This window comes from Pinus tabuliformis, chromosome 4_1 (genome assembly GCF_031772625.1).
Source record: "Pinus tabuliformis cultivar Carrire ecotype Pingquan chromosome 4_1, CPIR1, whole genome shotgun sequence".
NCBI classification, from domain to species: domain Eukaryota; kingdom Viridiplantae; phylum Streptophyta; class Pinopsida; order Pinales; family Pinaceae; genus Pinus; species Pinus tabuliformis.
Genome location: NC_142303.1, coordinates 884,687,567 through 884,711,024, shown reverse-complemented (window position 1 = coordinate 884,711,024; position 23,458 = coordinate 884,687,567). Strand labels below are relative to the sequence as shown.

General features: G+C 40.1%; 1 protein-coding gene across 2 annotated transcripts in view; it reads right to left on the bottom strand.

The window, feature by feature from the left end:
* The window catches only part of BIN4 (double-stranded DNA binding protein), a 320,378-nt gene that overhangs the window by 140,045 nt on the left and 156,875 nt on the right, over window positions 1–23,458 (bottom strand). For both annotated transcript variants that reach the window (XM_089420488.1, XM_089420489.1), the window contains exons 7-8: window positions 9,629–9,675; window positions 9,423–9,449 (exon numbers count right to left, since the gene is read on the bottom strand). In XM_089420488.1, the coding sequence (XP_089276614.1) occupies window positions 9,423–9,449; window positions 9,629–9,675 (74 nt within the window). The remainder of the gene's footprint in view (window positions 1–9,422; window positions 9,450–9,628; window positions 9,676–23,458) is intronic.

The window sequence follows — 23,458 nt, the reverse complement described above, 5'->3', positions numbered from 1 at the left end:
AACAGGAGGAAATTAGATCACAACAAATGTCCTTTAAACAGGAAACAGAGTCGCATATCAGCACATGGGCACAAGTGGTCAAAGGAAAGGACAAGGCCCGTCCGCTCATAGCGGTGGAGGAAGTAGTGTATGCAAAGCTCGTGGAGGAAAGAACCCGACCAGCAAGATAATTAAATCTTAATGTAAGAGGACTCCCTACACCTCCCACCTCAGCGGACCCAATGGAACTAGGGAAGAGGTTTCTATGCAACACTCTCGACATACCAGACATAACCTTGGACAAAACCTCGATGGGGCAGGATTCTACCCTCTTCCTCAGGTTCCGTGACTCGGATAGACTTCGGGTACTCCGAGCCAAGCGAAAGCTATTCTCTCTTCCGAATAAAGTGTTTTTGGATGAAGACCTCACAAGAGCTCAAGTAGTTGAATTAAAACAGGCCAGGGAACAAGTTGCAGCAGCAAGACAGGCAAGGAAATGGGCAGTGATTAGAAACCTTCGGGCAGTTATTCGGGACACCTTCCCCCCAGGATGGGCATCCCGTTCAGGTAGCTCCAAATGACGGGCCCGAGCGGAGAGGAGGCGGGGCACGAATCTCTCGGTTCACTGTTGGAATGGCAATGGCTCCTTCTGGTCTTCACCAAGCCTACTTTATGAAGCCCTTAGCTCAGCAGACATCCTCCTGGTTACCGAGACTCATGCGAGCCCAGTCCGACCTCTCCCCGACATTACAGGATACCAGTGGACCGCAGTTTGCAGACAGGAGACACGGAGTTCAAGAGGTGTTAGGGGATCAAGGGGTGTTGCTTGCCTCATCCGTGATAGCCTCAGGAGCAGAGTATCAGTGGTCGCGATCAATGAGTATGCCAGATTCATGTGGATTCAGATCAGATCCAGAACATCACCTCCGGGAGACATTTATGTCGCAGTCTGTTACTTCCCATCTCGTCTTCCTACGCTATTCACAATAGCTCAGACGGAGACCCTTTTACAAACTTGTACTCTGACATCAACAAGTTTTCGGCAATAGGGGACGTCATTCTCACGAGGGACATCAATGCCCGGACCAAAGACCTCCAGACTCCTATGCACGACCGGACAGAGGATATATTTTACATTCGGGGGATTGACCCGACCACGATCGGCATGCACCGGACCTCCGAGGATCACTTGGGACCCATCACAGCATATGGGAGATATCTGCTACAGTTGGGAGAATCTCATGAGCTGGTAATTCTGAATGGCCTACCATGTTTCCCATCCTCACACTTCTTTACCTGCAGACCATTTGGAGGCGGGGCAAGTGTGGTTGACTACGCTATTGCAAACCCAGATCTCCTCCCTTACATCAAAAAATTCTCGATCACCCCCATCCCTCTCGCAGATCATACACTTCTCTCACTCTCTCTGCAGTTTGACCTCCCGAATCCATCTCCTACTCTTCCTCGTAGCCCTCCCAAGAGCACCTTCCGAGTTGAGGAGGTTGACCCTGATCTCTTCTCCTCTATCCTCAGACAGACACTCCCAACGGAGTCCCATTTCGCCTCTCTCAGCTCCGCCAAGAACAAATACTAGTGCCTCTCATATGCAATCTGGGAAGCTGCGCTCCAATCCTTCCCCCATTCTACCCGTACCGCCACCACCTCCCTCAAACTGGGAAATTGCCTTATGAATAAATGGTATGACCAGGAATGCAAGTCTATGCATCAAGACCTCTGACACGCATTCCGAAACTCCTCACCAACATACCCAGACCTTTGTTCAGCCTACCGTCGCCTCCTTCGCCGCAAGAAGCGCCTTTTCATTGCCATAGGAGACAGGTTCTTTCTACTCTCCTCCTTCGCTCCCCAAAAGATTTCTAGGGGACCATCCTTTCCCAGCGCTCACTTACCCCAGTCGACCTCAATCCTGCCTCAATGTTCTCTCACACCTCCCAGCTGTATGACATTCTTGGGCAGCCTCTGATTCAGGTTACTTCCCCCCCCCACCTCTTGCCACCTTTTCTCCGACAAAGATATCAGAGAGGCAATATGGACAATGAATAGCAGCAGGGCAGCAGACGAAGAAGGCTTCTAGGCAGAATTCTTCAAGCATGAACTTCGCCCCTTGTAGGATATCTGGTGGACCTTTTCAACCAGGTTGTTCGGGATGGATTTTCGAATGGTTGGTCACACCACATTATCTACCCGATCCACAAGTCAGGGCCTACTTCCAACCCCAACAACTACAGGACAATCATGGTTGGGCACACATTCTCCAAGCTATATGCTACAGCACTCCGCAGGACACTCTCCCATTTCCTTGAGAAGAGACAAGTCAGGGCCAAGGGCCAAGCAGGATTCTGCCCAAACCACTAGACGATCGACCACATCCTTACTCTTCGTGCAGTGATCGAGGAGGCTAGGCATCGATCCTCTAAAGTCTACTACTTCTTTGTAGACTTCGGAAAGGCCTTTGACTCAGTCCTGAGGGAAGATCTTTTCCAGAGGCTAAGAGAGATTGGCATTTCCTCGACTCTCCTGACAGCTATCATGTGCCTCTATGAGGCCGTCCTTGGCTGTCTCCGCACAGTCGGAGGAATGTCGGATTTCATCCGAAGCACCATTGGAGTCAAGCAAGGATGCCCCCTTTCTCCTACTTTATTTGGGATCTATATCGATGAGCTTGAGTCCTTCCTCCGGGAGCATATCCAGGATACAGATGGGTGTCTTCTTCACCAAGTCCTGATTTCCATCCTCCTCTTTGCAGATGATATTGCCCTTATTGCCTCCTCCCAAGAAGGCCTTCAGAGACAGCTGGATGCTCTCGCAGCTTTTTGTGACCGGAGGCATCTAACTGTGAACTTGGGTAAAACCAAAGTGATTATCTTCAATGGAGTCAAGAAAACCTCGGACTTCCACTTCCTATTTAAAGGAGAAGAGATCGAGATTGTCAGCACCTATACATATTTGGGAGTTCAGTTTTCAAGGCCTCACTTCAGCCTACGACCAGCCCTTCAGCCTCGGATCAACAAAGGGTAGGGCTCCCTAGCCCTTCTGGAGAGGCAATGTTTCTGGCACCATTTCCAGGACATCTCGTCCAAAATGAGCATCATGGACACTTTGCTTCACCCCACAGTGCTTTACGCCTCAGAGATTTGGGGTCCCTCTCTCCTAGAGTCAGATTCGGCGTCAGCGGAGCGGGTCCAGACCCTCCTTTTGCGCTGTTTCATTAGGTGCAAGCAGACAATTCCTCAGCACATCATTCTAGCAGAGTTCGGGGCTCAACCTTTCCACCTAGAGGTGATATTTAGGTTAGTACCGCTCCTGCACAAGCTCCGAGGCCTGACAGACACGAGGAAGGGTCATGACAAATACCCATATTTAGCATATTGCTCCTCGGAGAACATCGCCCATATCCAGACAAGCTGATCCAAATGTTGGTACACCGGTGTGACAGAGCTTCTGGAGGCTTTAGGAATCCTGATTGACCATCTCCCTCCTTTTCAGTACTCTTTGAATGCTCCAGGCCACCTCCTTCCCAATCAGCAAGAGTTGAATAAAATCATTAAGGAGGATATTTACAGACGATACATTTAGATTACATGGACCAATCCTCCCAATGGGTTGCGTCCAAAAATGGCCTTCTACACGGAGCATTACCTGGAGATCAGGGATGAGCTCATCATCAGACCCCAGTACATGTTCCAGCATTGGATGCATGCCCTTAGAATCCCCCTCGGGCAGCTCAGAGTTCGATCTCACAAACTCCAGGTGGAGACAGATCACCACATCGATAGGGCAGATAGGATTTGCCAGCTCTGTCACTTACAGGAGATAGAGACAGAGACACACTTCATCTTCAGATGCCCTGCTTACTACGAGATTCGAGGTCATTTCCATTGTCTCTTCAGGTCTTCTCAGACTTTGACCACCTTCCTCAGATATGTTGATCAGAGATGCCTTGCACTTTATCTCCAAGAGGCCTTCAAATTTCGGGCCTGTTTTCTTCAGCCCCCCACTAGATCAGACACCACGCAGAAGATCACGGACTTCTTTAGGGTGCTACCATAAGCGCAGGGCACCAAAAGAACCAATGACCAACCCACAGACACTGAGACCAGATCAGTGCGGTCTCAGGGGGCCGACCCACTAGACTGCACCAGCGCTCCAAGATTGGATCCACCCCTGGGAGGCATCCTAGAACCTCCAGGCGACAACAGCAACAGCCCAGTATGCCCACAGGACAGCACACTTTGACAAGCTTCTCTCAGTGTTCTTCTCTCAACCTCGGATGCTAGGAGTAGGAACTGGGCAAGAGACTCCTTTCCCCCTTTTCTTCTTCTTCTTCTTCTCTGCTTCATCGCAGTGCTTTGTTTCAAAGCCGAGAGCTTCTAGCTTCTACATTTACATTTACTTAGATTATAGATGTATTTTCTGCTTTTTAAAATGAAATGTTAAAGGGTACCGTTTGGTCCACCGGCTTGGCATGATGTAATCATTGTAACCGACAATACCATTGATATATTATGGTCATTTGTTGGACATTAATAAAATTATTTTATCTTATCTTATCAAAGAAGGATGAAGAATGCTCGAAAATGAAGGAAGAAATTGTCTTTCTTAAAAAGGAGGTTGACTTGCTAAATAAGAACTTGAAAAGTTCTCAAACGCTAGATGATATCCTAAGTCATTAAAGGTCTCCCCTCGATAAATCAGGTCTTGGCTATGCAGGTGAATCCTTAAGCAAGAATGATAATGCTTCAAACAACAAGGATGTGAGGAAGCCTGGAATAAATGTCGATGCTCCCAGCAAAGGCAAGAGTCAAGTTGACATTGGAAGAAATCCTACTCCAAGAAGAAATGCAGATATTGTCAAGGATGCAAGAAGCAATGGTTATCATCAAAGGATCCCAAGGCAAAAGGACTTCAGAAGTACATCAAGGAAACCTTCTTCTCCCAAGTATCAAAGCATATTTCTTGGTTATTGCTATTCTTGTACAAACTTTGGGCACATGGCAAAATATTGTAGGGCATATCACAAAGATAAATTTAATGGTCCATGTCTATCTCCGAGAAGCAATTTTGCAAGAAGAAGCCATGAATTTTTATACATGAACAATATAGAGTGCTTCAAGTGTCATAACATTGGACATATGGCACGTGATTGTAACTTGACTTGGGCCCCTACACAAGCAAGAACTATACCAGAGAAAAAGGTTACACAAGTATGGAGAAGGAAGCAAATACAACCTGGAAGTCTCTTGAACTCTCCAGAATTGAACTCCTTGATTCTGCTAAAGAACTCGTCCTTTTTTTTCATGAAATAGATCCAAGACTTTCTGAAGAAGTCGTCAATGAAGGTCACTTAATACTAGTACCCACTCAAGGATACTATTGACAGGGGCCCACACATGTCTATGTTATGTAAAAAATTAGTTAACTTTAGGTTTATTATTTAATTTTAATTTTAATTAGACGAAAGGGCACGATCATAAGATCATGCCTTTTCCCAAAGGGTGTCCATGGCGGTATATAAGCCAGGAACCCCATTGTAATCAATCATCATCTATCAATTCATCTTTTAATAAAATATTTCCATATATATTTCTGTCTCTCCAGAAGTTTTTCACTTCATTGGTATCAGAGCAGGTCGATTCTCTGCCTTCAAAACACAGGTTCTCATTGACGCCACCAATCATCGACCTCATCTCTCGCTGTTACCATAACCCTGTTGGCCGTCAGCCGAACCCAGACCTCCGCTCTGCCTGTTTCGCAAATCCCAAATAGTCACTATCGTTCCACCTACGCCGTTCTATTGTTGCCCTGATTGTGTTGCCCTAGGACCGTCCCTCCTATTGACTATCCACTGCCACTGTCGCTGCCCGCCGCTGCACAACCATTACCCTCGTCTTCTTTCTGTTCTACTGTATTGTGCCTCAGTCCTTCCACTGCATGAAACCGTGACTGCACACCGAAGATCGCACGCTAAGGAGGACCGATACGCTGTGACCGGGCGACGACGTAATAAATGATACCATCAATACGGTGCAACGATTAGTGACACGTCAGGGTTTGTATTAACGAAATTTAATTATTAATAGTATAACTATCAATCAATTAAGGGGATACGGTTCAGAAAGCCCTGTATTTTGTTTGAGGTGATAACGTTGAAGTTCCGGCGTCCCTTTTTTTATCTGCGGTATTATTCTGTGCGGTTATATCCCTGTCCGATTGTCGGTGCGGTTATACTGTCCGATTGCGTGGCTCTGTGGTTAGGAATCCCTAGCAATTGTCTGCCATAATAATGCAGAAGAAAAAAAAAAAAAAAAAAAAAAAACGAGCAGCTTTTGAACAGTCAACGGAACGTGACACTAGCTAGCGTAGTGACCTAAATGATGGCATGTAAAACATTTAACTTTGCTTGAATCTTTCTTCTTCTCAATCTTGGAAGAGGACCCCTCACTTGGCCCTTTCTTGGCCTTTTGATTACCTTTGCTTGCCAAACCAAGTTTCTCCTCTTCTTTTGATCTCCTTGTTGACCACTTTCTTGGATCTCCTTTTGGATGAAATGATCCCAAAGCCTCACCAAGTCAGGTAGGTGACCCTGACCCATAATACATTTGACCAACACCTCCTAGTGCTTCGAAAAGCCATTCAAGGCTATACATGCTAGCTCTTCCTCAACAATTGTCTCTCCAACAGCAGCCAATTCGTCCCTAACCTGTGTCATCCTGGACAAGATGTCACACTCTCGCCCTTGGACATTATTGTGCCATGCAACTTGTCCTTACATATCTTTTCACTTTGATAGACGTTGTGATATAGCTTTTGAGTGCATTGCACATCTTCGCAGCATCCTTCTCTAACAGATGGGGTATGAGACGATCTTTGACCCCATCAAGAATAATCCTCTGCACTTTGACCTCTCTAACCTAATGCAGATCTAGGGCAATGGGATCATTTGTTGGTGGAACCACTTTTGTACTTGCATAAGCCCACAACCTATTCTCCTCGAGAACAGAGGTGATTTGAACCTTCCACTGCAAGTAGTTCAAAGAACCCTCAAACTTGTCCTCATATCAAACACTAGTTGCCATTGTAGAATAGAACCCTTGAAGAGATTGAAAACCTTGAAATCTGATATTTCTTTTTATTGCGCTGAAACCTGAGTCAAATATCCTTAGCATCGTATTCAAAATTTAGAGCCCTGATACCATGTTAATTTGTTGAAAACCAGCGACAAATTTATTGTCTCAACAAATAATCGCATATCTTAAATAAACAATGCTTTCTAATCTGATTTGGAACAATAAATATTTTGGGGTTTTAACCAAATAAACAACAGAAGCAAAAATCCTCAAAAAATATCACATGCAACATAGAATAACACAGATATACCCTAGAAACCCCAATGTGGGGAAAACCAGCAAACATCAAACTTCTTATTCAGCTTCAAGAAAAAAAATGTTTTACAGCAGTCTTAGAAGAATTTTGCTCTGGCAAATACATAGCAACCTTCTCTCTCACTTGGCCCTTGTTCGACCCACACGTGCAGCCTGGCAGAAGAACTTTTGCGCATAAGGAAAGCTCAGCCTCATGGCCTTAAGAGAAAACTCAGCCTACTCGATCCGAGATAACTCTACCTCTCTATTGATCTTGCTTGCCCTGATCTCGCTCTAGCCTTTTCTTGTTCTCACTACCAAATATTGTGCTCCACTAAATCCCAACTCGTGCCACAAACAATTGTATCTCTCCTTTGGCTCGAACCTCCTACAAAAAAGATCAAATCCTAATCTAAAGCGAAATCCCTAGTCTCAACGATTGAGATTAGATCTCCACTCACTGAGTTCAACAGCTATGACTTAATCTATCATTGACTTTGCCTTTTTAGTAAACAGGTAATCAACAATTAAATTAAATTGTCACCTAAAGTCTTGACTTATGAAATTCATTAATTAATAGTCGTAGGAGATAATTAAGCTGACTCGCTACATGTCATTGCAACTGATCCATGCAAGATCACCTTCCAAGCTACAATCTCAACAGTATGCAGTTGAAATTCTGAAAATATTTCAGGTGGAGGACTACAAGACTATGGCCACACCTATGATCACCAATCTAAAAAAGGCAATCACTGGAGATTCAAATTTGGTGGATCCCACATTGTACAAGCAGTAGATTGGTTCTTTGATGTATTTGGTCAACACCAGGGAAGATATATGTTTTGCGGTGAACAACTTAAGGAAGATTATGATGAAGTCAAGGCAGGAGCATTAGGTAGTTGTGAAGGATGTGCTCAGATATGTAAGGGGCACATTGGAGTATGGTTTGAGGTATCTCAGAGATGGTGAAGTGAAGTCGCAAGTGTGGACATACTCAAATTGGGTAGGCAGTGTAGCAAATAGGAAGAGCACCTCAGAATGTTGCTTTAGTTTGGGATCAGTGATGATATCCTAGTTCAACAAGAAGCAGACTTTTGTGCCACTTAGTTCAGCAGAGGTAGAGTATATAACAGTGATAACAATGAATTGTGAGGCCACTGGCTTCGCAAGTTACTTGCAAGGTTTTTTTATCAGACGTTGGATCCAATGGAATCTATTGTGATAATCAGAATTGTATTAAATTCTCTTATAATTCAATGTTCCATGATGGGTCCAAGCACATAGAGACCAGTACCACTTCGTTCAAGACAGGATTCAAAAGCAAGCAATGAAGCTCCAGTATATCTCCACAAATCAGCAGGTGATAGATGTACCTAGGGGGTTAATATAAGGTACCTAGGGAGGTACCCAAGTGGAATAATAGTAGAATAATAATAGTGGAGACCATTCAATATAAGATGGACTAGGTCCACTATATTATTAAATAAGGCCAGCTATGGTAATTGATATTGAATAAACATATTGGACCCTCATTAAGAAAGTCCACCAGGTAGTAAAGAGTTTGTTATGATTAGAATTTTCTTCATAATTATAAGTAAGGATGGAGAACTCCTTATGGGGGTTGTGGAATTGTTATTGGAGCTTAGTTCATTGGGAGGTTGCCCCCTCGAAAAAGCAAGTGAATAAGAGTGGATTTCTTCCACATTAGGATCAATTGTAGGGAAAATTCTTATCATATTCTTGGATATATTGTGTGCAAATTTATATTCATATCTTGGATACTTAACACTTTGAAATTGCAAAGATGTGAATTGTCAATAAGACAAAAATTAAAATGAACATATAAATTTATAAGGTCTCTACCATGTCACCAAAACCATGCAATGAGATTAAATTTTTGTTATCTTTCTTTTCTTATCAGAAGGCTTTTACATGCCTCTTTTTATTACTTTTTTACTCAAGAGAAAGGAGCATGGTAGAGCAGGGAAAAAACAGATTTACAAATTCACATATAACAATAAAGTACATTTGAATGTAAGCAAAACAATGGTATGTACGAACCTTAGCCTCTGATTGCCCAAAATTGACCTACCACGCAAACAAATGTGTTAATAGCATGAATAGATCAAAGTCAACACAATATGATAAGGAAAAACACTTCAATAGTGTACTACACACTACTTCAATCACATAATAAGTTAATTCAATGTATAGAAGTACAGTCTATTAAGCTACAAAACCCCTAAAGGAAGTGTCATTGTGCTTACTATACAAAATGTATGTGATGGAACAATTGTTGTTTTATAAATGGTCCCTGCAAATAATCAAACAATATGTTACCAAAAAATGCAATATGTGCCAAAGCATCTTTTTGTTTTCCACAAATTGGATCACATATAGAAAGTTGAAATTTATCTGGGTATATTAAAAATTAATCTATGCAATTGATAAGATGTCAATGGAAAAGCTTATCGTAACACTTTTCAGGACAGCCTAACCAAAGAGGTAATTTTCTTATATCTATCAAAACAAATCATTTTTGTCATACACCTAAATTATTTCAACAAGGAAATAATGAATGTTTTGAAAGTGGAAACAGATTCTAAAGTAAGCATGATAGGAACAAGGTGAGGAATTGTTCAAACTGTAAAAGGATAATCATCTCAGTTATCAAATAAGTTCCTGTAGGTTCCCAGATATGCTGGGTCCCAGATACAGCCTGGAAACAGCTCAGCTATGACTAGGATACACATCTTTGACTGACACAGCTGGGACACATCACAGAAATGGCTGACAGTGAAATCCCAAACTTACCCTTCAATAAATTTAGAAAACAGGGGAAGAAAACAAACCAAAGCCTAAACTTAACATATAACGAGAGTCTTAACACCTCATTTCACACAAATTACACTGACCATTGTAGATTAGTGCACCTCACCAAGCGGAGTTAGAACAGGGAACCTGCTGGTATGGAACTAGACAAAAGGCCATGTTGACCACACATGTGTCAACTTCCCCAAGATGCAGAGTACAGAGCAGAACAGATTAAAAATTTCAAAGTCATCATCATCATGCAGCTTCCAGATTGTCATTGTAATCCCAAATTCTGCAGCCCTGTGGGCCTTTATTGTAAAAATGATTCTAGTATGTCTATTAAGCCATGTAAAACATCTAGGTAAGCCTATGATTCTTAGCAAAGAGTTTCACTCTAGGGAGTTTTTTTCCTCCGCTAATTATTTGTGTTTTTCAACGCTTATAATTAGTAGAGTTTTTCTCCCACACATACCCCAAAGCTAGAGTGGGGCTCAATGGTAAGGTCTTAGGTGAGTCCTAGTGTTATCAAGTCTATGTAAATTATCATACTAGATCATCTGTCAAGTGTCGCAAAATTTGGTTGTGTCTAGAGGTCATGTTTTAATTGTAAAATTTCCCCTTCTTTATGGGATGTCTATGTAATATTTGATGTAAAAAAGTGTTGTCTATAGAAGTTATAGGGGGTATGAGTACTTGATTTTACACCTCAACTCCTAAACTTTCTATCTAGACACACTTTGAGGGTGGAAAATATGTGTAAATCCTCTCTTGAGTCATTTATTTTATTTTCCAGCGAAAAATGTCAAAATAATTAGCTGGAAAGTTGTCAAAAAATTAAAATGGGAGAAAATTAAACTTTCTCCAAATGGAAAAAAAATTAAAAATTATTGAGGACCTTTCCTAAAAGGAATCAAGTCAAAAATATGAGAAAGGTCACATTTCCAAGGCAGTAAGTCCCAGTCAAAAATTCGTTGGGCCAGAAAGACAATATTTTCTCAAGAAAATCGAATTTTTTGGTCCAGGTGGTTATTTTGAAAGAGGGAATTTCAAGAAAATTATTTTTGAAGATTTTCGAGTCCAAAACCACCCAGAAGTCAAAGATTGGTCCATCCAGCACACCCACCAAAAAAGTCGAATTTCTCTAGAGGTCTGTGCAGCAGTAAATCAAGAGTTCAAAATTTTTTGAGGATCAAGCCATGGATCAAGAGAACTAGCCGTTTTTCCACTTGGAGGGGGTCTCATGCTCTCATTTTTTCTATATAAGGAAGCTATTTGCTCCTCATTTGTACCATGAAAAATTGTAATTGAGCTCTAAGTCAAGCTCTGCTGGTCTGTAATATTTTTCTGGAGTAATAAATAAATCTTTGCGGTTTATTCATGGTGGTGTTCCTCTTCTGCTTCTTGTGGTAATATTTTTCTGAATCATGTTCTTAATGCTCTATTAAATTAAATTTTCATAAGTTATTATTTCATTAGCTAGTTGTTGGATTAACTATTTGCACCAGTGTTGAAAATATCGGTATCGGCAAAATATCGGCGAGGGTCCAGAAAATATCTTATCGGCAATATCGGCGAAAATATCGGCAAAATATCGGCAAATATCGGCAAGCATAAAAAATAAATTTTTCAAATTTTTAAATATAGCCGATATTTTGCCGATATTTTCAAAATATCGCGATATTTTGCCGATATTTTCCGATATTTGCCGATATTTTGAAAATATCGCGATATTTTCAAAACAGAAAATATCGCGATATTTTCTCGGCGATATATCGTTTTGCCGAAAATATCGCGATATTTCCGAATATCGCCGATATTATCAACAGTGATTTGCACAGGTATCTTGCATTTAGTTATTGGGATTAGAGAAGCATTTTAAATCAATTGATCTAGCAGGTATCTCTAGATTTTTGAGATTTATTATGTTATCTAACTTCTAGTGATCTAATAACTTGATCCTAAGTGTGTATACATTTTTATGATATTCAAATCTTGGGAGTGAGCGAAGTCTTCGGTTGGACAAGCCAACTCCCAAGACAAGAAAGCTTAAGAGATGATTGTGTTAAACTTCAAGACTTACCTAGCGATTTGTTTTAAAGAGATTTTGACTATTGCTCACCCACTAAATTATTTCACTCATCTATTTTGAATTATTTGTGCATTAACTATATAGATCTGCTTATAACAGCCATAAATCATTGTAAAATTTGTAAATTACCTTTTTTGTAAATAATTTTCTCTAACCCTAGTATATATTTCTCTGTTTTTGTATATAGTCATTGGGATTTTATTTTGATTTTTTTTGCAGAACTAAAGGAAGGGATGAGGTTTCATTTCTTGATTTGTTTTATAAGTTGATTTCTCAAGGAATCAAGGGAAAATCAATTTTCTTGAAGGCTCTAGCACTCACCTAGCCTAGATGGCTAGGGCTTTTAGCTCAAAGACTAATTTTTGAAAGGTCATCTAGCCTTTTAGCCTCCTTTAGGGCCGCAAGGGTTTAAGGCCTCTTCTAGGCCTCTCAAGGCATCAATCCATATTTTTGTGGCTTCTTGACCCCAGCGAAAAATCTTCTAAGGGACACGCTAGGGTTTAAAGACCTTCTTTCACTTCAAAAATTGATTTTTGGCGAGGGTTTTGATTTTTAAAATTTTGTAAATTATTTTCTAACTATTTCTCAATTTTTCCATTAGGATTTTGACTTGGGTTTTGATTTTGCAAGCTCATAGACATATTATGTGGCTCAAGTCTTGATTATTCATCTTCTTTTGGCTAGCCAATAGCCTCATTGTCCATTGCTAGCCTAGCCGTAGGGCTATTGGAGCTTGTTTACCCTAATCGCAAGCCTCCTACGATCTTTGCTTCTTGTCATTTGATTTATAGACTAACCCTTGGTATTTTGCAAGCCTATATTCGCATTTTCTAAGGGTTTTATCTTTGATTTTTGGGTCTAAGATTGGCCCCTTAGAGCTCTCACTTGAGACGAATTTTTGAGGACTAGTCGCCAAGCCTTGAGGCCTTTTTCATCCTCGCTGTCAGCTTTTGAGAGGGTGGCGTACCTCCTGATCCAAAGCAATTTTGTTTGGAGGGTTTTTCACATTGATTTTCAAGGAGAAAGGGCTTGAAATCACTTATAACTCATCATATAAATTTAACAAAATTTCTAGCCTTTTTTCCCTTGGTAGGCCGTGTTGAAATATGTAACTAGGTTCGATCTTCATAATGACAATGTAATCATGATTTTATGTATTTAATGAAAAGAGAAAAATAAATTTATTATTGTTATTCTTGAGGCATGGGTTCATGCTCAAGGGAAATTTATTTTTAGGTCAAGCACCCATTCAGTTCTTCTAGGGGTTTTTATGTAGTCTACAAGTCAATTGAGTCCTTGTCATGTATTGAAGACCCATTTCGGCATGTTACATATTGTAAAGAAAAAATTATTTTAGTCAAAAGACCCCCCAAGACCTCGTCATGTTGCAAAGATCAAGTCGACCTCCTCAAGTGGACAATTCGACCTAAAGGGTGCAATTCGACCTTGTAGAAGGCCTATATATAAGTGAGCCTTTGACCCCACTTTGGACACTCACTCCACTCACACAAGTTCGATCACAAGAGAGAGAAAGAAGCGAAGAAAAGAAGGACGAAGGAAGAAGAAAAAAGGATGAGATATTTGGATTGTTTTTGGGATACTTCTCTCCACACGCGCAAAAGGATTAGGGCATTTATTGCAGTAGAAAAGGTCGAGTTGCAGAGGTCAAATTAGGGAATCATCAAGGTCACCTTGCAAGCCGAGTTCTCTAACAGAGAGAATCATCTCAAGCGAAGAGGAAAGGAGGAAGAATTTACCATTATTCTCGACATGTACAAAGGCTAGGGTTTCTACAAGAAGGATTTGTTGGGAGGTCGAAATTAGAATTTGCTAAGTGTTGAAGAATCCAGGGCAAATATGTGTAGTGTGATTCATCGTTACTTGATAACAATTTGTGGAGTCCTTTTGCTTTTTCTTGTTAGCTTAATCTTCTTCTTCTTATTATTAATGCATGTGTGTGTACTTCATCAAACTGCTACCAAAACATAAGAACAAGAACATAAGATGTTGGCTCTATGCCAAGGCCAAAACCTCTCTTCTCTTGAGAGAAAAACCCTTTAGTAAGTTTCTCTTATTGAAGCTTCTTATTGATCAATGCTAAAACTTAGACCCCTGACTTGAATATCCTCCAAGCAAAAGTCAAGTCCTTCCGGCACTTTGCTTCCTCAGCACTTCCTCCTTCCGAGACTTCGACCTTCTTCTTCCGGCACTCGTACTTCTCTCAATTGTTGATAGACCTTATTGCATTTGCTCTAGAAGAGACACCTTTTGGTAAGTCCTTTTCATGTGATGATTCCTTCCTTCTACTTGACCAAATAAGCTCTTTCTTCAAGGTGTAGGTGCAGACATGATATGGCCGTCTTGTAGCCCTAGCTTTCCACACGTGTGGTGACTTCCTTTATATGGTAAGCTCTTTTCTTCCTTCACTCGAGTGTCCTTCTCCTTCGCTTGATTGGGAGACCTTATAGGTCTAGTTTCTTAGCCCAATTAGATAGATGTGCCAATAGTGAGTTTCTATTGCTATGGCCGCAGGCAGACCCTTCCCCTTTCGCACGTGTGGTTTTGTGTTCACCCTAGAGACAGTCCTTAACCTTCGGCTTCTTTCTCTCTTCCTTTACTGCCTTAGAAGACCTTTTTCCTTCACTCTTTTCCACCTTTTCTAGTCCTTTTTCTTCGTTGATTTCAGAGCTACTTCCTTGGTGTTGTAATGGATTGGACAGCTTCTATTTATAGAGGATTGTCCCTCCTTCGTTGTAATGGATTGGACAACTTTTATTTATAGAGGATTGTCCCTCCTTTTAGGCTAACTAGAAGGCCGTCTTGTTGAGCAGACTTTGGATGGTTTCTATGGTGGAGTAACATGCTTGAAGGAGCTTCTTTGATGGTGCCTTTGCATAGGAGGAGACTTGACTTTGCTTGGAGGTATTCTCTTGACCTTAATACATAATCATACATGGTGTAACATGCCCTTAAGGTCTTCAACCTTTTCTTTTGACTATTTGACTCACCTATAGCACTTTAACTAGTGCTAGACCTATTTCAATGAGCAAGAAACTCATTGACATCTATTATAAAAATAATATTTCTTTTCTTGAATAAATACAAATATCAAAAGTACATTTATGAAGACCGAACCTGGTTACACTTCCTTCAACACTCCCTCTTAACTGGGGAGGTATTCATACAATATTACAAGGTGTTTGGCTATTATCAATTTCTGAAGAATTCACATAAGAGAAACCAGATTTGCAATCCATCTGTTATAGCATCATATCAATCAATGTTGTCATAGTGCAAGGCCTTGACTAACAGCTCCATCTCTTCATGAGATCATGAGCTACAATGTTGGGGAGACCAATGATTTATAGACACCTTCATCATTGTCTCTCAAGGTACATACCCACCCGGGTATTCACTGAGTATGATCTTCTAGGACTATTCTTATCTTGGGTTCCCAGCCCTCAAAGAATATCAGTCCTCTTGCCTACTCTTGTCTTGGATGCCCTACACATCCTCAAAGAGTATCAGATGCCAGAGGACTGCCTAATCCTCCCATTCTTTCTACCCAAGTGAAGACAAGAATGTTGTGTCTGTCTTGTGTCTACATTTCCATTCATGTCCTTCATCTAGACTTACTGTTGTTAGTCCTGGTCTAGTGCATGACCCATGAAATGGAAAAACACAATTGTCACTCCTTTGTAATCAGGAGTGACCCAAAACTCCCTCTTGATCAGGAACCTGTCAGAGCTCCCTCTTAACTAGAGACATTTTCATTCATCAACAACTGCTTCTTCGTGGGTCCTTTAGCTGCTTGATCTCCTTCCTTTCTTAGATGTCATGAGTCATTGTTCGAACTTCTTCTAGGTAGGGCACCATCCATCAATCACTTTCCTTCCTGGTTTGTCATGTCATTGCTTCCTTCGTGGAAAGTGGCTTTCTTGTCATACATCAGGTTTTCTTGTCATATAGCTACTGCTTTCTCATCTGTCCATGCTTCAGAATACACTTCTCATGGATGCTTAATTGTACTAGCTTGTTTACATGCTTCGAGCTAGTAACCCATCATGACTTCGTCCTGATATAGCTTCAACATTGCTTTCTCTTTTGTTGGATGGTTTCTTCATCATAACATCTTCGTAGAGTAGAGTCAACTTTCTGAACCTTTCATATCTCCAAGGCATTCACAGGTGTCAAGGGTCCTTTGATCTTTTTCTTCCTTTGTTAGAGTTGTCGTGCCTTCTTTCGAGAGATGTCTTCAAAGTATATTGTCAGAGAGTGATTCTTTGTGATCATGGTGTTCTTCACATGCTTGATCTCTTTCTTTATTTGCTTCTTCTTGGATAGATTGGTCAACCACATTATGTTCCTTGTGGGAGCACTTCTTCATTGCTTTCTTATAGTACTAATCAACATTTCTTCTTCACTTTCTTCTTAGTTAGCAATCTTATACTCCTTATGTGAGTATTCCTTTTTGTTGACCTTCATTGCATTGTGGTACATGCCTTCGAGCATGTCATTTATGAAAGAGATTCTTTCATACTTGATCATGTCATAGAACTATTCCCATGACTCAATAATATACATATGATAACATGACTAAACTTTTATGCATACATACCTCATCTTTGATTCTCCTTTGATCATCTTATCTTCAATTGATTGTCCATGGTGTGGCCCTTCTCGCTTCATCTTAGCTTGCCTACATATCATCCTTTTTCTTGAATCCCATGAATGGGACTCCCAATGAGACATCTGCTTTTGTTTATGAATCTTTGTTTGAAGATTCCAACAGAGGATCTTGAAGACCCTTTCCCTGCAAATGTTTCTTTATTTTTGATGATGGAGGTGTTTCTTTCTTTTTGATGATGGAGGTCTTCTAAGATTATTAATCATGATCAATTTTCTTTCATTGTGGATGAGGTCCTATACCAAGTATGCCCCTTCTACATGAATATCTTGAGCTATATCTACCATGCTCCTATCTTCTAGAAGATATTTCCAACCATGCATTTTGTTCTATTATAAATGCTCCTTCTACATGAGTATTTAGAACTCTATGTACTACATGCTTCTAGATTCCAAAAGATGTTTCTAGCCATGCAATTTCTAAATGCTCCTACTCTACTCAAAACCTTGAAAGAAGACTTGAAGTAAATCCCTTTGAAAGTTGATCTTTTGAGGGCAATCCCTTGTAGGAACGGAGGCACTTAGATCGTTAGAACCCCTGGGTAGGTATCATTAATGAGGCCTAGCCTCCTTCCCCGACAGTTCTTTCTACAACCTTGTTTAAGACTTGCTTCAATAATTGAGGAGAAGGCCTTCACCCTTAGTATAAGCATATAATTAAAATTAACCAAGATCTTGCATTTCACATAAATAGAATCTTGCATTCATCCATCATTTGATCATTGTAATTGGAATTCTCAGCTTAATCTATAATTGCAAGTTTTAAAATATTGTACTTGTCATTTCAATCTCATTGTCTTTGAAATTTTGAATATCAACTTTACTTGAAAGCACAAGCCTCTTTTTCTTGCAATTGTTCTCTACAGTTTATTGCTCATATAATTTGATTATCTTGATCTATTGATTATTTGTACAAACATTTTCTTGCAACATTGCTTATCTTGTAGCTTGAAATATCATATACTATTGTGCAAGCATCTTTCAATTTATTTGAGCATTGTTAACACTTAAGGAACTGGTCTCCCACTCTTTCATCTTAAGTGTTATGCTGATCTAATTGAATCGATTGCTCAAATTTAATAATCTAACTTGCCATTTAATCTTAATTCAAGTTACTAAGAGAAGTGATTGCCTTGTCCTTAGATCTCCTAGACTTGTCGTTCCAACAAGTTCTTCCTTAGTTTTTTCCATCTTTGGGGACCAACCCCTTAGCTTGCCTAGGAGAGAGCTTAAACGGAGTGAGTAGGGAATAGGTGATAGCCCCTACTCTGAGCGTTGCGCCATAAAGATTATACCTTGTGGGGTCGGAAACTTTTCCCACGTTTAGGTGTACATCTTAGGCGATAACAGGCCACAAACATTAGCAACAACCAAATACTGTATTGTAGCAACACTATATCCAAACATTTCTAGGATTTTGCCATTTTGGTATTGGATAGTATATGTTTACCCATACCCATATCCATATCCATGCAAATTAGATAAACCCAAGTTGTCAAGTGATGCCCTTACCTAAGATGGGCATAGGAACATCCCCAGAAGTGAGGGGCATCCCCCAGCGTCAAAACCCAAACCAGGCAGCATCCCTTGCAACAGGAGGCATTCACCTCAAAACACAAAATAAAAAACAAATAACAGCAAGAAATGTTATTTTCGACAAAACAAGGTAGGCAGGAACAGCAAAAACTAACTTGCCGCTGCTGGGCTCATTACCTGGGTAAAACAAACCCTACTTTTTTATTATGAGTTTTCCATCTTGTTTTTCTACTGGTAGCAGAAAAGCAATCAAAAAAGGTTTTTGAAGCAGATTTTTTAATCAGAAATTCATTTGTGGTGGCCAGTAGCAGTTTGGTAGATGTTTTATCATGGCAGCCGCAGCAGCAAGAGGTCAGAAATGTTTTTCCAGGTCTTGCTTGGCTTCTCATTTGATATCTAAAAAGACTAAAAACATTGTCATTTTGCAGATCTGATTTTTGTATCAGCAATAGAGAACAGATACATAGTCTTATTAGGAATTCCCCCCTTGTGCCACAGGAGAGCCAGCCGAAAGTGAGCAGGATCATCAAGGTGTCAAGGGGCAATGTCCTCATGTTGCCCTAGCATTTGTACTTAATGATTGGACTTATCTTTTGAAATGCAGTTTTCAGAGATAACACTTATGTTGTGATGGATGTTTGAACAGATTGTCAAATGAACATTATTTTATTTTCCATAGTTGGTCCTTAACTTTAAGAGGTAATTGATTGTCCAGGTCAAGAGAAGAACACAATCTTTTTCAATGATCACTTATGCAAGACATTACGGAGGAGTGCTCATTCAATGTTATGCAAGTAATTGTTGCCCAAGGACATAAGATAATAGAATTGTACAATAAGAAGAATATGCTTTTTTCACCCATTGGCCCAATTGAACAAACAATTAAAGGAAAAAGCAGCTGTTTTCTGGTCCCATTTTCTTTTGCTGAAACACTATGGGCTAACCTGATATTTTTACTATTGCCACCTATCCCCCGGAGGGTATAGCGAGAAATTCCTAATCATTTAGCTGCTTTTCGAAGTCGTAAAAAGGTTGTAGGATCAATCATACAATCAGATTCTGTTGGAACATATGCCTACTAGAAAGAATCGAGGTCATTAGAAGCTACCATTTACGTCAGCCCTTGCATTGAGTGGAATTGCAGTAATTAAAGGAACCAACATAAATTCAGGTGTTCCACTAGCTGTGTTGTGTGCCTCAAACATTGTAGATAAAAGCTTACGTAAACACACCCAACTAAATATCAACTCTCATACCACAAAACCGCAATTGTCCAACTGATACAATACAGTGTTTTCTTTTGCAGATTCACACACAGGCTATATCAGCATATGCTAATCTTTACAGACAACACCCAAATGTTGACACTATTCTGCCACTAACATAATCAATCGTGATTACAATGCAAACAGAACACTTTATTAAATACATCAAGTTCATTCACATCATCACATCGAATGCATAAACAATAAACAACATAAGAAGATCACAAAAGAAAGACAAGTACTCAGTGATTTGGAAGATTCAAGAGAGCTAGTTGTGTTAGCTGAGAAAGTGAAATTTCCAGAAGGATTACCATAGAGTACAACCATTTCTATATGGCATAAAAGCTCAGACTCTACAACTCCAATGGCCCATACATATATTTCAAAGACACCGAGTTTATAGCTTTCTGTAATTGACTTACTCTTCATCCAATAACATAGATCAATCACTTGCTCACTTATTCACTCAATAACCTCAACCACAAGAGGATGCTTTACATATATAGGTATCTAGATGAGTAATCAAAGTAGACTATGTCAATGACCATTCCTGACAAAATCCTCCAGGTCGAATCCATAAATTTGTTATGTCCTCAAGGTCAAAGTTTGTTAAAATTGGCAACTAGGGCCAAACTCCATGTGGGTCACTTTATTTATGGCTGCTGATATTTTTCCTAGATTCCTCTCATCGAGAGGTGTAAGATCTGTGTTGCGGGGGAGCGCTTCCCCCCTCGATCCCGCTCCCAATCCGCACTCCAGGTGGGAGCGACTCGGGAGCGGGTCAGAAGCGCGCTCCCTAAAAAAGAAATGCTCCATGCCTTTGCGGGAGCATTTAGCCTTTTTTGCAATAATGTTCCAAATGCAATTTTTTTCAAAGAAACAAATAAGTTTTGAGTGGGGCAACTTAATGATCAAGCCTATGGCCCTAGTATTGATATGCGATTCATGGTAATGTTAAATTCTTAAAGTAAAAGGATGAAAATGAAGATTAAGGAAAATGACATTCTCCTTAATCTTCATTTTCATCCTTTTACTTAAATTTTTAACATTACCATGAAATGACTCAAGATGATTGAGAGTGGTTCATTCAAAATCCAGCAGACTTATCAATTTTTCAGGATTTCAAGATTGCAATGTTTCCATTGAATTTTGCCATGTATTAGGGTATGGAACTCGTATTTAATCAAGAGCACCAATCCCTCTATGTACCTTGATGTTAGTGACATTGGTTGTTGAACTCCTCTATCATGACCCTCCTAAAAATGTACGCATCACTCAAACAAAACCTTGACTTGACATGCTATGCTTTTTCTATCTTATGTTAACGCTTAGAGGGTGATATTAATGACAAAGATTCCTATACAGATACAGAGGTAATGACAAAGATACCTTTGGATATTAATGCTTAGAGGGTGATATTAATAACAAAGATCCTGATTTTCCAACAAGACTAAAAAATTAGACATTTCTCGTGGTGGCAAGAGGCCCAAGCATAAGCAATAGATAATAGATTTGCTTGTCTTTTCTAGTAGTTTTTATAACAATTTAAGTTTGAAGTTGGCAATTATAACTCATTAGTAATGAATTATGAATATGATGCTTCATGAAAGTTGAGAGTTGTTTCATTTCATTTTATAACATTTCATTTCATGTTAGATATTATTTGTTGTAATGGTTACACTTAGCTTACGAGTAGAACTTTGGTGATCAATGATGATAAATGTTATATATTGAATTTTGAAAGCTTGAAACTTTAAGATTGATGAATCATGAGACTCAATATGTTGTATGTTACTATGTTACTAACTTGTGGACGTGGTTGATGAAGATTATAACTTCTAGATGATTGTTGTTATATGGTTCAATATATGTTTTTTTATATCTAATTCATAATTCTACATGTTTTTGTTGACATGTATGTATCAAAATATAAAAATATAAAATATATATATATATATATATATATATAATATAAAAAACACTCCGTGATTCACTCCCAAACCGGGAGCTTTTGAAAATGTCGCTCCCACGCCTGTTTTCGCTCCCGCTCCCGCTCCCCGCTTTCGCTCCCATTCCCAAATAACACTATGTAGGATTGATCTAAAGATCATCTGATCCTGACAAGTATTTATGGAGATATGAATTTATTTCTAATTACTTGACAAATTATCAAGGTCGGCTAGCCGCAAAGTGTGTGGCACACATGCCGAGCGTTTCATATAAATAGAAGAGAGGTTGAGTCATTTGCAACTCATCTCATCACTCATCTTCTCTCTCTCCTACGAATTAGATGAGCCTCTCTCTCTCACACGTGTGGCTGAAGAAGGAAGACGCAGATCTCTGGTTAGGGTAGCGTTGACTTGGGTTGACCTAGCTGCAGGTGGGCAGATTGGATAGCGTTGACCAGCGTGGAGGTTTTCTTGACTGCAGATTGTTGGGCAGCCTCTCCTAGGCTATCCGCAATTTTGTTCAGCAACTTTGACCAGATTTGACCAGCATTGACTGTCAAGGAGCTGTTGCAGGTTTAATCGGACTTTGACCAAGTGTTCACTGTTGTTTGACTGAGATTTGTGGAATGTTTTGGGCTGCTGAAGACAGCTGTTGAAGACCGAATTCTTCAAGTTGACTAAAAGTCAATCTGGGGCTGTTTTGACCAAGTTTGACTGTGCTGATTTAGGGCTCTCTGCTGCTGTTATAAAATTATAGAATTCTACATTGTACTATTTCTCTCCGTTGAACTATTGAAGATAAAAGAAGATTTGATCAAAGGGTTTCCCCGCATTGGGGTTTGTCCCTAGCTAGCCGCCACATCTCGTGTCTCTTGTCTTGGCTTGTTTTCTATCGATCTTTTAATGTTCTATCTACACTTTACCTTATGTTTATGTGATTGCTAATTTGTGGCTAATAAGAAGAAAAGAAGTAAACTGCTCTAAGCATAAAACATACCATAATTTAACATGGTATCAGAGGTGAGGTGAAGACAAAGCCCAAGCAAGAGCAATCACCGAAGGCTGTTAAAGCTATCGTAAAAAAGTCACGGGGTCCTCAACGCACTTCCCTGCTGAAGAAAAACTCCGTGAGAAGTCTAACTATCACGGATGGAAGATGTCTCTCGATCTAACATTAGAAGAGCAGGAAGTGTTGGACCATGTGAGAGGCAGGATTGTTGAGCCTCCATCAAAGGGAGAAGTCAAAGCAAGGAAGATCATCCGGGACTCTATCGACAAGCGCCTGGTGGCCTATGTTTCCGAGCTGACCACCTCCAAGGAAATCTACGATAGACTGGTGAGTTTATTTAAATTTAATGATGCAAATCAAGTTTTGTTCCTTAGAAATAAGCTGAAGGAAATTAAGAAGGGCAAAGATGAGAGTATGAAAGCATATTTCTTAAGGATCACCAAGATCAAGAACGATCTCCTATCTATTGGGGAAGTAATTCCTGACAGGGAAATGACACCCACAACTCTTGGAGGACTGCCACCTGAATGGTATATATTCAGGACTACTCTTCCCATTAATAAAGTAATTCTTGGATTTGAGGAATTGATGGCCAGATGCATTCAAGAAGAAACAAATATGGAAGAGCAAGAAATGCCCGTACTTAAAGGTCATCCCTGTGCCTTTTCTTCTCATACTAAAAGAAGAAACAATTCCGGGGCTAAATTCAAAGGAAAGGCTGGACCGAAGGGTGGAAGAAAAGGACGATG